Source organism: Podarcis bocagei (genome assembly GCF_964188305.1).
Source record: "Podarcis bocagei genome assembly, chromosome: 11".
Taxonomy (NCBI): domain Eukaryota; kingdom Metazoa; phylum Chordata; class Lepidosauria; order Squamata; family Lacertidae; genus Podarcis; species Podarcis bocagei.
This window is the reverse complement of record NC_138136.1, coordinates 18,008,796-18,023,490: the sequence shown is the minus strand read 5'-3', so window position 1 is coordinate 18,023,490 and position 14,695 is coordinate 18,008,796. Positions and strand designations below refer to the sequence as shown.

Below are 14,695 nucleotides of genomic sequence, written 5' to 3'. Positions count from 1 at the left end.
TTCCCCCCACAGGAGATAAAGCTTGACCACGTTACCAAATTAGCACTCGAAAGAGAAATTAATTTTGAGATTGTTTGCAAAAAGGTAGGATTCTTTGTACATTTGTGTTAAGTCATTGTGTAAACATGCTTGCGGGAAGGAAACCACTTTCGACCTTAGTAAATATATTTACGGTGGTACCTTGTGTTACATACTTAATCCATTCCAGAGGTCCGTTCGTAACCGGTACGAGGCACGCTTTCAGTAATGGTGCCTCCCACTGCTGCTGCGCCTCTGCGCTCGCATCCCGTGGCACAGTTCGCAACAAGGGGCATCTACTTCCAGGTTAGCGGAGCGCATAACCCGAAGCTTTCATAAGGGGGACGGTACGTAACACAAGGTACCACTGTACAGCCATCCCAAAGGTTTGTCACAGGGTTTCATGTTATGTTGGTACTTATGGCATATGTCTAATGTTCTGACTTTTCAACAACGAAGGCATGTGCAGATGCCTGCTTTGGTCGTGATGGATGCCTTGATGAGATATCTGCTCTCAGTTGCAAATGTCTCTGTCCTTCGTTTTTTCCCGTGCCCTGCAAGTTTAGAAGGGAGAAAACTCCATACATAGATCTCATGGAGATACTTTACAGGTGTCTACAGTGGTGCCTCGCAAGACGAAATTAATTCGTTCCGCAAGTTTTTTCTTCTTGCGAGTTTTTCGTCTTGCGATGCACGGTTTCCCATAGGAATGCATTGAAAATCAATTAATGCGTTCCTATGGAAACCGCCTTCAGACCAGGTCCGGGGACAGTCTGTCCCCCGACCTCTTCTGAAGGCTGGGGGGGGGGACAAGGGCTTTTCTTCCCACCCCCAGCATTTTAAAAAACCCCGGGACAGCGGAGGACTTCTCCGCTGTCCGGGGCGATCTTAAAATGCTGGCAGACGGCATTTTAAAATCGCCCGGGACAGCGGAGGACTTCTCCGCTGTCCGGGGCGATGTAAAAGCCCCTGGGAAGGCAGGCAGGAGGGACAAAGACTGCTTCACAGGAGAGGCGCTGCGCAGAGAGGGAGAAGGCGCAGCGCCCTTCAGCGAAGCTGGAGAAGGAACAGAAGGAGTCCCTTCTGTTCCTCCTCCGGCTTCGCTTGATATGCGCGTTGCTCAAGGGGCGCTGCGCCTTCTCTCTCTCTCTGCGCAGCGCCTCTCCTTCACAGGAGAGGCGCTGTGCAGAGAGGGAGAGGGCGCAGTGCCCCTTCAGCGAAGCTGAAGGAACAGAAGGAGACCTTTCTGTTCCTCCTCGGGCTTCGCTGGACAGGCGCGTCGCTGCGAAGCGGGAGGAGGAACAGGAGGAGACCCTTCTGTTCCTCCTCCGGCTTCGCATGACAGGCGCGTTGCTCAAGGGGCGCTGCGCCTTCCCTCTCTCTCTCTGCGCAGCGCCTCTGCTTCACAGGAGAGGCGCTGCGCAGAGAGGGAGAAGGCGCAGCACCCTTCAGCGAAGCTGGAGAAGGAACAGAAGGAGACCCTTCTGTTCCTCCTTCGGCTTCCAGGACAGGCGCGTCGCTGCGATGCGATGCGGGAGGAGGAACAGAAAGAGTCCTGGACCTCTTCTGAAGGCGGGCGGGGGGCGAAAGTCTTTGCCCCCCCCCCCGCCTGCCTTCAAAAGCCGTCCGGGACAGCGGAGAAACGTGCTGCCTTTCTCCGCTCTCCCGGGAAGGCAGGCAGGGGGAGCAAAGACTTTCGCCCCCCGCCCGCCTTCAGAAGAGGTCCAGGACCTCTTCTGAAGGCGGGCGGGGGGCGAAAGTCTTTGCTCCCCCCCCCCCGCCTGCCTTCAAAAGCCGTCCACGATAGCGGGAAGCGCTTCTTTGCTATCCCGGTCTGCTTTTAAAATGCTGGCGGTGGGGAGCAAAGCCTTTCGGCCCCCGCCGGCCTTCCTGGACCTCTTCTGAAAGCCGGAGGGGGGGAAAGGCTTTGCTCCCCACCACCAGCATTTAAAAGAGGTCCCCGGAGATTTCCCTATGGGCTTTCTTCTTGCGAAGCAAGCCCATAGGGAAATTCGTCTTGCGAAGCGCCTCCAAAACAGAAAACCCTTTCGTCTTGCGGGTTTTCCGTCTTGCGAGGCATTCGTCTTGCGAGGTACCAGTGTATTTAGATTGTCAGCACTTTTGCTTTTGAGGTGGGAGGTGAGCTGGGGGATAGGACTCTAGATGTTTTGTAAGCACCTCACAGCTGATCTGCATTGTCCTATTTTATTTGTAAACTAGCATTATCTCAACAGATGCCAAAATAAATTGTATTTCAAATCTCATCTCTGGTGCAGTTGATTACATAGGTTTTAGGTGCAGTTGTCTATCCAAGAAAGAGGGCAAAAGTTGCTGGCTGTCATTTTGAGATACATTTTGCAGATTTTACATGGGTGACATTCAACCCTGTCAGACACTTTGCACAATGGACTTCTGTTCAGACAATTGGGGTCCTCTCTTCTCCCTGAAGCCCTTCATATGTCCCCAAAATCTGCTGCAGAGGCTTGGGGGAAATCCCATTTGTTCCTTTGGAGAAGAAGTCCCATCATGTTAGCTGGTGCGACATTGGACCTTGCTCATTTATTTTTTCAGGGATTGTTTTTTCCAGGGGAAAAAAAGGATTTGGCTGCAAGTTGATCATTTGCAATGAAAACCTTTGTGTTGTAAGTTTGTCATTGCTTGAAATGGTCAACATTTGTTTTAAAAATCGTATATTTCCTTTGGTGGGTGGATAACTTAATAGCAAGGATATCTTATCACAGGATGGAGCAATTTATTTATTATTGAGATCCATCTTGTTAGTTAATGGATATAGTTAGAAAGAGGCAAACTTCTTGTGCCTGCCGGTGTCCAGCTTACAGCTGTCTTTGAAAGGGGGAGTTCTCAGATTTCTACCAATGCCCTAGCTTTCCTTTCAAACTTTGCCAAAGCAGAATGAGCCGATGTAGGCAGATTTGCTTACTCTGTGTAATATAATTTAAGCATGTAATGTGAGTTTCTTTGGCGGAATTTCTGTTTCTAGCAAAACCACAACATACATACAATTCACCAATATGGTAGTTTAGGGTTTGTTGTGATCTCTTTTTGTTGTCGTTGGTTGATGTTTTAAAAGGAAAAACCAATTTATTAATACAAGATACAGGAAGCAATGGCATTTCTCCTTTCGGTGCTGCTCACTGCATTTTGTTTTGGCCACCACATTTTAACTAGTATACATACATTAAAAGGAAGTGGAAATTATTTTCAACGCTTGGGGAAGATGAAGAATTAGAACGTAGAATCGAGTATGTTTAGGTGGAACAGCGGATTGTGGTCAACCTAGCACAAAGTTGACCACAATGTTCTCCACTCTCCTCCCCCATGTGCCCCCTAAATCTGTTCTGGGAGTTCCCTCAAGCCCTCAGAGCAGATTTCGGGATGGTTTAGGGCATGTCCTGGGGAGAGGGGGAACCCCATTGTGCTAGTGCATCAAATATTTGTGGGGTGGGGAGTCTGCTTTAGAGAAGTACACAAAGGAAGAGTTTCTCTCATGTGCCCCTCAGTAATGGGGAACCTGTGGCCCACAGGCCTTATTAAGTGGGCCAGGTTTCTCGGTTTGGGTCGTGAGGCCGTTTCAGCTAAGTCACACCCACCTGTACTATACCTGACGTCAGAGATATATGAAATAAGGTACAGAGCAGGGAATGGGGCTTGTCAGCACCAGCAATCTATACTGCTCAACACTCAGCTGTGCACTGCGCTTTAGAAGTTGCAAAACACCAACAATCAGCTTATCGGCAGTGCCTGCAAAGTACCGTTCTTCAGCCATGTGGTTTGCTTTGAGACCACACAGACAAAGGGAAACAGGTCATCTGATGTTATTGTGGTATCAGGTGACTGGCAGGTGGATGGTTCCACCCACCTGTCAGACACGGCACCTGGTGGAGAGGAGAGAAGACTCCAGCCCACGGACCAGACCTAGTTCTCCCACCCTCCATTTTGGTGATCTTACAAGGAGACCGTTTCTCCATCATCAAAAGTGTATAAAAGGCAAGAGTTTTCTTGGCCCAGATGTGGAACAGTCTGCCTCGGCCATCACTTTTTTTGTACTTTTTTTGAAGATGGGTGACAATAGGTCTTCCCCCCAATATATATGCGCCAATAGATTGTCAGTTATTTGGGACTCAGTATAACTTTGGCAAGCTTTTATAGCTAATGATTGAATAGTATTTTACTGGTAATACTGTTACTGTGTTCTTTGTGAGCCATTTATACACTTCAAAAATAAATTATTTTTTTAAAAAAATGCTTAAGCAATGAATGCATGGGAAAGCCCGTTGCTTTTATGCAGTGTGCATTACAGCCACTTGAAATTTATTGATTCAGAAGTTTTGGAATCCAAATCATCATGTTTCTCTGCTGGCTCAAGGCCATTCACTTTGAAAACGTTATGTTTCCTTCATGCTAATTATACATTTATGTTGCTTGATAGAAGATGCTGGCATTTGTTACAACATTAATAACAGAACACATAATTACTTACTTGGATTTTTAACATTCTTTGCCTTATTTAAAAATTCTGTGTGCAGTCCTTAAGCCAAGAAGAAACAAACTTCTGTGAAATCTGCTGTCGTTTTTAGCTAAATAAGTCTTGGTATTTGCTGGTGACATCTTATACTTAATGCGTACTTTGTAGGAAGTGAGTGCTTGGGATTCTGTCAATATGCATCTCATCCTAAAGTCAAAAGATACATGTGGTGAGCAGGTGTCATCGCTTTTGTGATCTGCACATCTTCAGGGCCAGACCTTATACTAAGATATCCCAAATTACTGCAGAGGGGTAGCAGGTGTCATCGCTTTTGTGATCTGCACATCTTCAGGGCCAGACCTTATACTAAGATATCCCAAATTACTGCAGAGGGGTAGCCCTGTTAGTCTCTTGCTGCAAAAAACAATTAAACCCCAGACTGTTGTAGCCCCTTAAAGGCCCTTATGGCATTATCTTTTGTGAATTCAAACCCACCTTGTCAGATCACTCTGCTCAGTAGGGCTTTTATAGTAGGTTAAAAGGCTGCTCAGAGTCCCCTGGACACGAATTCTTCATAAGGCACAAGATAAGATACCCTAGGAATAACCTTTATAGAGCCTGAACAGTCCCCTGATTCTGTCTGAAATGGAATTGACTGTGGGTGTTTAAAAACCACTGTTTCCTGATAAATTTCCATGGCAAACAGATCCTAACTTCAAACACAAATGGTTGTGGTTACTCTTAAGAACATTGGCGATGTGGGAATGTTTCATGAAGGTGTAAGATTTGTCTCCCTGTGACTAACTCTGTTCCTGTAATGCAGATGATTCAGCCTTGTGGTCTTCAAAAGATTTGTACGTTTGAACTATGTTCTTAAATATTTTCACAGCCTTAAGAATTTGTTGTCTAGCTTAACGTCTCCTCGGTGCCAAAGGTACACTGTCTGCCCGGTGATTTTGGCTTTTGAACGGAAATGAACTAGCTCAAAAACGGTTTCAAGAGTTAATATCCAGTCCTGGTGCCCGACAGTGCATTTTTCCTGTTGGTCTACCTCTAAACACTGTGCAAAAGCATAATGGATAGTTTCCATGTGTACTATAGCCTGCCAAATGGCTTTCCCCATCGCATAGATTATTTCTTCACCACCAGGAGCCTGGGGAAAAATTCAGTGAGAACAATCCATTTAATGGGGTTTTCTGTGGCCACCATACAGAACAGCTGCTACAAATAAGCTGTTTAATGGAGCTTTGCAATGGCAATGCAATTCTGAGACCCTGAGAATCCTGAGAAATGAAGGGTCCCCTCTGCTCCTGACTACAGAGGAAGTGAGTTCAGTTCCTAAATCAACGTCTTACAAATTTTGTCTCATACACTAGTCCAAAATCCTGCCTCATTGTTGAGTCTCCTACTGATGCAAGGCATGCACTTCACATAAGGAGTATGGGCAGCAGAGATCTGGATGAGATCAGTGGCTACAGTCACTGTGGGAAAGACTTTAAAATATTTTTGTTTTGTTTGGCATTTTAACATCTATGAATAAGCGAGCCTAGGATAATTGTTATCCACTATGCAGTTGACTTTTTATTTTATTTTACATTTTTAATGCTATAGCATCAAGGGAAACTTTTAAGCTAAGATTGAGAAGTGAAAAAGTAATGCAGCCTATACATACAGTGGAACCTCTAGTTCCGGAGGTCCATCCGTAAGTCGAACCAGGTCGCTGATAGAAGCGCTGTTGGGCGCGGGCGCATTTGGCGGCAGTGCGCTTTTGCACAGGCGCAAATCGCAGCAAACCCGGTATTTACTTCCAGGTTTGCTGCGGTCGCAACTTGGATCGGGCCCAAGTAGAGGCGGTCGTAAGTAGAGGTTCTACTGTATTGACTTTGGAATAAGCCCCAATCAACTTGGTGGAATGTCCTTCTCAGCAAACATACAGAGCATCAGGTTTTCAATCGATTCATCTATCCATGCAGTCCTGTATCTGCTCATCAGAAGCACATCTTACTGAGTTCCATAGGATTTAGGATTGCAGCATATATGTACTATAATCTGCATACCTTGGATGCTTCGAAAGACTTGGGTCAATTTTTTTGGCATAGTGTCATGGGCATTCTTATGGGAAAATGCAACTGCTACCATCTTTTGCCAGGGTTTTATGTGCAGAAAAATACTAGTAAGCTATAAAAATGTGGATGTCACATTGTATGTTTAGCGACCCTTTCCCTCTCAGCTGTAACTATAAATGGGAGGAAATTGAATTTGTTGTAAAATGAAGGATTTTAGTGTTTTCCATTTGTGCATGAACTAAAGGTATTCGGTACTCACACAGAAGCTATGACTGCTCTTTGGTCACGAGAAAGTGTTTCCTAATCCTGCAGACTGGCAAAAGTTAGATTCATTTTTAGAAATACAGATTTTAGCTGTTCCTAAGTCTCTGAAGATAATAGTATTTGATCTTCAGAAATGCCGACTAGGGTGTAGTTTGGTGTAATACCACTGCCATTGGTAACATTTCAAGCGCCTTATTGCAGCATATGCAGATTTAATCTTGATAGGGTTGATTTTCTTTTTCTCCTTTTTGTTTTGTCACTCAACAAGATGCTTCACCATTTTTCTAATACAGCCTAATTCTACAGTAAGAGAAAGAGCCGTTGCTAGATTGACAACGCACCCACTACTGAAGACAAAAATTGCCAATATTAAAGGTAAGCCAAAATTTGCCCAGCTAATCTTCGTACACTGGAGCATGTACAGTTTTAATAATAATAATAATAATAATAATAATAATAATAATAATAATAATAATAATAATAATAATACCATTGTCTTAAGCTGCAGTGTGTCTAGGCACTGATGACCTTCTCAAACTGAGTATTTGCAATAGTCGAGTAAGCTAAATGTATTGTATTCTGTGTACCTGAAATAATGGGAGAGAGAGATCTCAAAAGCAGTGCATCTACAGATGCCTAGCACACTCATAAGCCAAATGTTTCTGGGTGTGCCTTAAGATTTTCAGGGCTATTCTACAACCATGTGCACTATTGCACGTATGTATTGTTACTCATACCAACAAGTTGAGGGGTTAGGCTGACTCATAATTACCACTCTTGCTATTTCCATAGTTGCTAAACTAGTGAAATTAAACAATGATTCAGGAGGTTCTGGTAGAACAATGAATACATACTGTTAAAGCAAGGCATGTGCAGTTCAGTTTTTATTTAAAGGCTTTGAGAATGAGACCCTGATGAACTGCTTAAGTCTGTGTGTGATTGAAAGTAATTTCACTATGCTCAGTAGGGCCTGTGACTAAGTAAGTGTGTCTACTTTGGCAGCCAATTTTTCTTGGTAATTTATTTTTTCATCTTTTTTTCTGAGAGCCCTGGAAAAGAAAGAGTCTCTAATTCCCCCACCTCTGTCTTTATTCTATTACTTGGAGAAACTTGGAGTTTTGCAGCCTTGCATCACTGGAGTCATCTTTAACTTCCTTTAAATTTTTCAGTTGTCTTTCTCTAGTAGCTGTAAGAATATGCTTAAGTGCCTTCTAATGACTTTCTAATTAGGTAAAGAGTTACTAGCTTTCAATTCTACGCATACTTGCCCACGAGAAAGTCCCATTGAATTTAATGAGAGACTTGGGGCCATCCCATGGCATAATTGTCGCTGGGTGCCATTGAGTAAAAAGTCCAAACACTCCTGCAGTCCTATACTCCTGACTACCTTTCCTTTTTTTTAAAAAAAATTCTTTAATTTATTAATTTTCTTACACACATATACACACATATGTACAGAGAATAAATTCTTCACGGGAAAAAAAACCAATAATAAGAACAACATAACTTAATTATAAGAAAACAAAAAAAACAAAGACAAACATGTGAGTTATTGACTTCCCTCCACCTCAGTTTTGGGTTATGTAATACATTTCCCCCCTCAATTTTTCTTTAAAACTTTTGTATGTCGAAGGGTTACATTAAGCCTACTGTGATCTCTGGATTTTTTAACTCTACTTCAATATAGGTTATGAATTTATTCCATTCTTTAATAAACTTTGTTTCTTTCTGGTCTCTAATTTTTTGTGTGTTAATTTTGCCAATTCTGAATATTCAAATAATTTACTTTGCCAATCTCTTACTGTTGGGATATTGATTGATTTCCAGTTTGGGGCGATTAAAATTCCAGCAGCTGTTGTTGCGTACTGGAATAAGGTCTGGTCCTCTTTCTTAATTTCATTGCCAATCATTCCCAGAAGAAAATTTTCAGGTTTTTTAACAAAAGTATATTTAAACATCTTTTTTAGTTCATTATAAATGAGCTCCCAGAAGTTCTTGATTTTTTCACAAGTCCACCACATGTGGTAAAAACTACCTTCCTTGTTTTTACACCTCCAGCAAATTTTATCTCCATTCTTATAGATTTTTCCTAATTTTACAGGGGTGATGTACCATCTGTACATCATTTTTTCCATGTTTTCTCTCAAGGCAACACAAGCAGTGAACTTCATATCTTTATTCCAGAGCTTAATCCAACTATCGTAATTCAAATTATATCCCAGATCTATTGCCCATTTCACCATAACTTCTTTTATTTCCTCGTCCTTAGTATCCCATTCTAACAGTTAATTATACATTTTTGATAAGAGTTTTGAATTTCCTTCCAGTATTTCTATCTGGAATCTTGATTTTTTTTTTTCGTTTATCCCAATCTTTTTATCTTCTGTCCACAGTGCATTAATTTGATGGAATTGTAACCAACTCGTTAATTTATCTCCTAGTTCTTCATATGTTTTGATCTGCCAACCTTTTTTCTGTTCTCACCAATAAATCTTCATATGTCCATCTCTTACCTTCTATGTTTGTTTTTTTAATTGCTAAAATATCTATTGGTGACAACCACCAGGGAGTTATTTCTTTCCCAAACCTCTAGCAGAGGTCCTCTAATGATGTGACTGGAGAATTCTTTATGTACTTTTGCTTTATTATGCCACAAATATGCGTGCCAACCGAATCTGGTGTTTACTCCTGACTACCTTTCCAGTGCCTCTTGGTGTATGGTTCAGTGAACTGGATGTAGAATCCAAATTGTGTGGATGAGAAGGCTTCCTATGTCCTATAGCAGACATAGGACTCAGCTAGACGGGTAAAGAAAAAGCGATTTATATGTGTTGGATGTGCGATATAACATTGTGCCACCAGATGGCGATGTAGAGCCCAGTTTTACTCTACCTGCTTTCCCTGTTTAAATTTACAAAGCTTTAAACTGAAACGCTTCTTTGATGTGTCTAGATCCAGGCTTAGTAGTAGGTATGACTTTGGGCACACTTGTAAAGGTGTTGGTCGGATGCCTTATACTTGATTTAAACATCTTCCTCTAGAAAACTGCCCTCCCTAACACAGACCCTGTCTGGGCCATGTATTCTCTACTCCCATCGTTCTGCCTGGACACTGAGGTCCAGCTCCGAGGGCCTTCTGGCAGTTCCCTCACTGCAAGAAGTGAGGTTACAGGGAACCAGGCCAAGGGCCTTCTTGGTAGTGGTGCCCGCCCTGTGGAATGCCCTCCCATCAGATGTCAAGGAAATAAACAACTATCTGACTTTTAGAAGACATCTGAAGGCAGCCCTGTTTAGGGAAGTTTTTAATGTTTCATGCTGCATTGTGTTTTTAACATTCTGTTGGGAGCCGCCCAGAGTGGCTAGGGAAACCCAGCCAGATGGACGGGGTATAAAGAATAAATTATTATTCTCTTCCTGCTACCAGAGACCCTCTTCACATGAGGTGCCACAGAGAAAAATATTTTTTTTTTTCTACCACTGCATTATGTGGCCCCATTCCACCACCCTCCACAACAAAATGAGTTTGCTTTAGAACCCCTTTTATCATTTCTGTGTTTGTATTTTTACCATTATGCTGCATTATTTAAAAAAAAATCTTGCTTTTTTTTAGCGGCTGTAAAAGCCTTCAAAGATGCGAGACAGAAGCCAGCAGGACCCATTTCTTCAGAAGAGCATAAATCGGAAGAACAACTCACCAAACAATCTGAGCTAACCCAGCAGTCCAGTAGCAGTCTACATAAGAAAACAATTAAACAAGCTGGAAACCAAGACAAAATAAAGGTGAAAGAGAAGCCAGGCTCTGACATGGGAAAAGAACAAATTTGTGTGAGAGAGAAGCTGAAAATGGCAGACGGTGAGGAAATATGCCTGTTGGATGATGTTACAGTGCAGGCTGCAGAGCATCATAAATTAGCTCCTCAGGCTCAAGCAGAAAAGTCAGTATATTCCAAAGTTACAAAATGTTTAGATGACCTCCTGAGTAGAACAGAAGTTGATGCACCTGATAGAGTGACAAGTGAGGAAGCTGGAATGGAGAAGGAATACTTTGATGACAGCACTGAAGAAAGATTCTATAATCAGTCTTCTGGCTCTGATGAAAATGATAGCGATGATGACTTCTTCATTGGCAAAGTAAAGAGAACGAAGAAAAAGAAGGGAGCAGCTGATAATTCATTACCTACAGACCAGAAAGGCAAATGTATCCAGCTCAAAAAGGGCTCGCAATCTGACACAGCCCAGGACACAGACACAAAAGGCAAAAATCAAAGCTCAAAATCAATGAAGCTAGAATCCATGTTTTATTCTTCACTGTCAGCAAATAAGTCCAAATCAGTGAAAAGGTAAGCCATCAAAACCCTCAATCTAGTTTGCAACCGTTTTGGACAAATGTTTTCACCCTTCAAGTGGCTTACACGCTGTGAGAAGTCTTTGCATGTTTTCTGACTAGCCTCCTCTGTTGAGTCAATTTTTGCATTAGACTTTCCCTAGAGGAGCTACCATGGGACGCAGGTGGCGCTGTGGGTTAAACCACAGAGCCTAGGACTTGCCAATCAGAAGGTAGGCGGTTTGAATCCCCGTGACGGGGTGAACTCCTGTTGCTCGGTCCCTTCTCCTGCCAACCTAGCAGTTCGAAAGCACGTCAAAGTGCAAGTAGATAAATAGGTACCACTCCAGCGGGAAGGTAAACGGCGTTTTCATGCGCTGCTCTGGTTCGCCAGAAGCGGCTTAGTCATGCTGGCCACATGGCCCAGAAGCTGTACGCTAGCTCCCTCGGCCAGTAAAGCAGGATGAGCGCCGCAACCCCAGAGTCAGCCACGACTGGACCTAATGGTCAGGGGTCCCTTTACCTTTACCTTTACCATTGTCAGAGTCAATAGCTTTAAGGAAGTCATGGAAACTGAGACCGAGAAACGATGAGACCGTGAGCTTGGCTTGGCTATCAAACCCCATTTATGCAGAGCAGGGGCAAGGAAAAAATTGGCCCAATTGAGTGAAATTCTTCCTCAACTCCGTAGACCAACTGACAAGTGGGCAGGGTCACTGCTTGTCAATCATCTGATGTAAAAATGATGCCCAGTGAATAAAGGTGGCCTTATATAGGTGGGGACAGAGAAGTCCCCATGCAGGAATGAACTCTCACTCATCAGCATATAGAAAAGGGGGTTCAATGCGACTTTCTTCAAGGAAAGCAGCCACATCTCTGCCTGCCCTCCACGTCGTGTCGCATATGATGTCAGGTGTGGAGTAGATGGGTGTGGTTTGGAGAAAGTTGCCTTGTGGGCAAATGGGGAGGTCTGGCTGGCCATATTTGGCCCATGGCCAGAGGTTCCCGCCCCAGATATAGATAATTCTCAGGTCTAATTATGTGCTTTAGGTTTCACAGATATCACATGTTTGTTGCACTCAATAATGTCTTGACTTCTGAAAATATCACTTTTTCTGTTATAGAACTGTAAAAGACCACCTTCCCAGAAGTAAAGCAAAAGGTAAGTCAAGTTGATGTTGCCACTTGCATCCATGCAGCATCAGAACAAAATCTCATTTTGTATTTAAATTGTAGCAGTAGTTTTTCAAATGCATTTAATTGTATTGATTTATTTATTTTTAAAGCATTGCACTTGAACTTTATATGGGCTTTTAAATTTTCAGTTTTTGGAAGGACATTTTTACAACCTAGGTTTGTACAGCTAATTTTACTAGCCCTACTCCAGGTCAAGCAATCACTATGATTTTACTGAAGTTTGGAATAATGTGCTATCCTTGTTTTCATATTTTCCAATAGGGTTTATAAGGCACAGGAGTCTCATTTTCATATTTTATTAAATTTCGGGAGGAATTCAGTGTTGCACCAAGAAGATCATTCCATCAGGGAAAGAAAGCACTGTGGCTTGTCATATGTAATAATCCCCTTTTCACACACACACGGCACTGTTCTGCAAGTTCTCCCTGTCCCACCCCAGGGCCAATTTGGGCCTCTGATAGACTTTACCAGTGCCGCATAATTCAGTACTGTTTTATATACAATCAGAAGAAATTACTTTTGAAAACTACATATCTCTGTACCATATTTAGAAGTTTTGCTTGTCCTCCAAAACTGCATGATGTTCCACTTTGCAGTGTCATGCCTGGAAGCTTTCCATAAGATAATTAAAAGAATGTCAGTGGCTTCTGTTTAATGTGTAAAAGTAACCGGGGGTGTTGCATCATAAATATGTAATAAATAATCCCTAAAGCACATAGGATAAGGTGGATCCCAACTTGTGCTCAGTGGAGCTCTTAGATCTTTTCCCAGGTGCCCCCTCAAATGCTGCTCAGGAGGGATAGGAGACGTTCTGAAGCACCCTAGGAGGTGGTGCTGGGGCCTACACAGGGAAATGGGAGAAAATTACAGCTTCACCCTCTTTGTATATTGAGAAGTCTACTGCGTCCTAGGTGGGAAATATCCTATCTGTCTGCAGAAGATCAAATCTGGATCTAACTTCTTATCTCTGAGGCACCAACTAGAAGCTGTATACAGTGGTACCTCGGGTTACAGACGCTTCAGGTTACAGACTCCGCTAAACCAGAAATAGTACCTCGTGTTAAGAACTTTGCTTCAGGATGAGGACAGAAATTGCGCGGCAGCGGGAGGCCCCATTATCTAAAGTGGTACCTCATGTTAAGAACAGTTTCAGGTTAAGAACAGACCTCCAGAACAAATTAAGTTTTTAACCCGAGGTACCACTGTACCTCTATGGTGTGTGAATTGTCGATGTTATTAATGTTCTATAAATTCCTGTGCAGGTTTTGAAAGAAACGGTCCACAGAAACAGATGTCCAAAGGTTTGAGTATGAAGCAAGGTATTAAGAAAGAACAATTGGAACAGCCACTTCATCCTTCCTGGGAAGCAAGCAGGAAACGTCGAGAGCAAGTATCTCAAATTACAGCATTCCAAGGGAAAAAAATTAAATTTGAAGACTAAGGGGGTGTTATTTCTTCTTAAGGACTCTTTTCTTTTCCTCCCTTTTTTATCTCATCTGTTGACAACTTGTTGACACAGCTGTATAAACTAAAAACAAAGACATTTTCATTTATAGATTTTCAATATAACTGTAATATATAAAATAAATTGTTGATTTTGAAGTCATTCGTCGCAATAGGCTTTTTGCTATAGAAACTATTCTACATTTGTCAGGAATAGCTCCATTTGCCATGTTGCCATTTGCCATGGGAACTTGCATGAAAGATCATGGGTATCGACAATTGGTAAAGATGCACCTCTTTATCCAGGCCTTAGATTCAATGGAGTCCTTTTCCTTCTCCTGCACAACTGTTCTTGTTTTGTTGCTTTGCCATTGGTTGTTTTGTGATTTTATTTTACGATTTGAATGCAAATTGTACTTGCTTACATCAAGACATTTTTGTGACGTTTGGGAACCATTCAGTGAAGGGCTAGCTAGAAGTTCAAAAAAAAATAGGCATTTGTGGAAATCCCACAGGCAGAAAAAACATTTTGCTGTACATCATAGGATCTTAGAATTGTAGTAGGAAGCAACCCCAAAGGTAGTCTGGTCCAATCCTCTGCAATATAGGAATCTCAACTAGATCATACATGACAGATGACCATCTAGCCTCTGCTTAAAAACCTCCAAGGAAGGAGAGTTCACCGCCTGTTGTGGGAGACCGTTCCACTGTCGAACAGCTCTTGCTGTCAGAAAGTTATTCCTTATGTTTGGTTGGAATCACCTTTCTTGCAACTTGAATCTATTGGTTCGGGTCTTAGCTTCCGGAGCAGGGAAAAAGAGGCTTGCTGCATTGTCCATGTGACAGCCATTTAGATATCTGAAGATGACTATCATTTATGCCAAATGAGGATACCATT

At 42.5% G+C, this 14,695-nt stretch overlaps 1 protein-coding gene across 2 annotated transcripts in view; it reads left to right on the top strand.

Moving 5' to 3' along the window:
* SRFBP1 (serum response factor binding protein 1) overlaps nt 1-13,960 on the top strand; it is a 47,011-nt gene extending 33,051 nt beyond the window's left edge. For both annotated transcript variants that reach the window (XM_081213812.1, XM_081213813.1), the window contains exons 4-8: nt 13-84; nt 7,128-7,209; nt 10,444-11,173; nt 12,282-12,319; nt 13,617-13,960. In XM_081213812.1, coding sequence (XP_081069938.1) covers nt 13-84; nt 7,128-7,209; nt 10,444-11,173; nt 12,282-12,319; nt 13,617-13,795 — 1,101 coding nt within the window. In that variant the 3' untranslated portion in view covers nt 13,796-13,960. The remainder of the gene's footprint in view (nt 1-12; nt 85-7,127; nt 7,210-10,443; nt 11,174-12,281; nt 12,320-13,616) is intronic.
* Nucleotides 13,961-14,695: the final 735 nt, after the last annotated feature.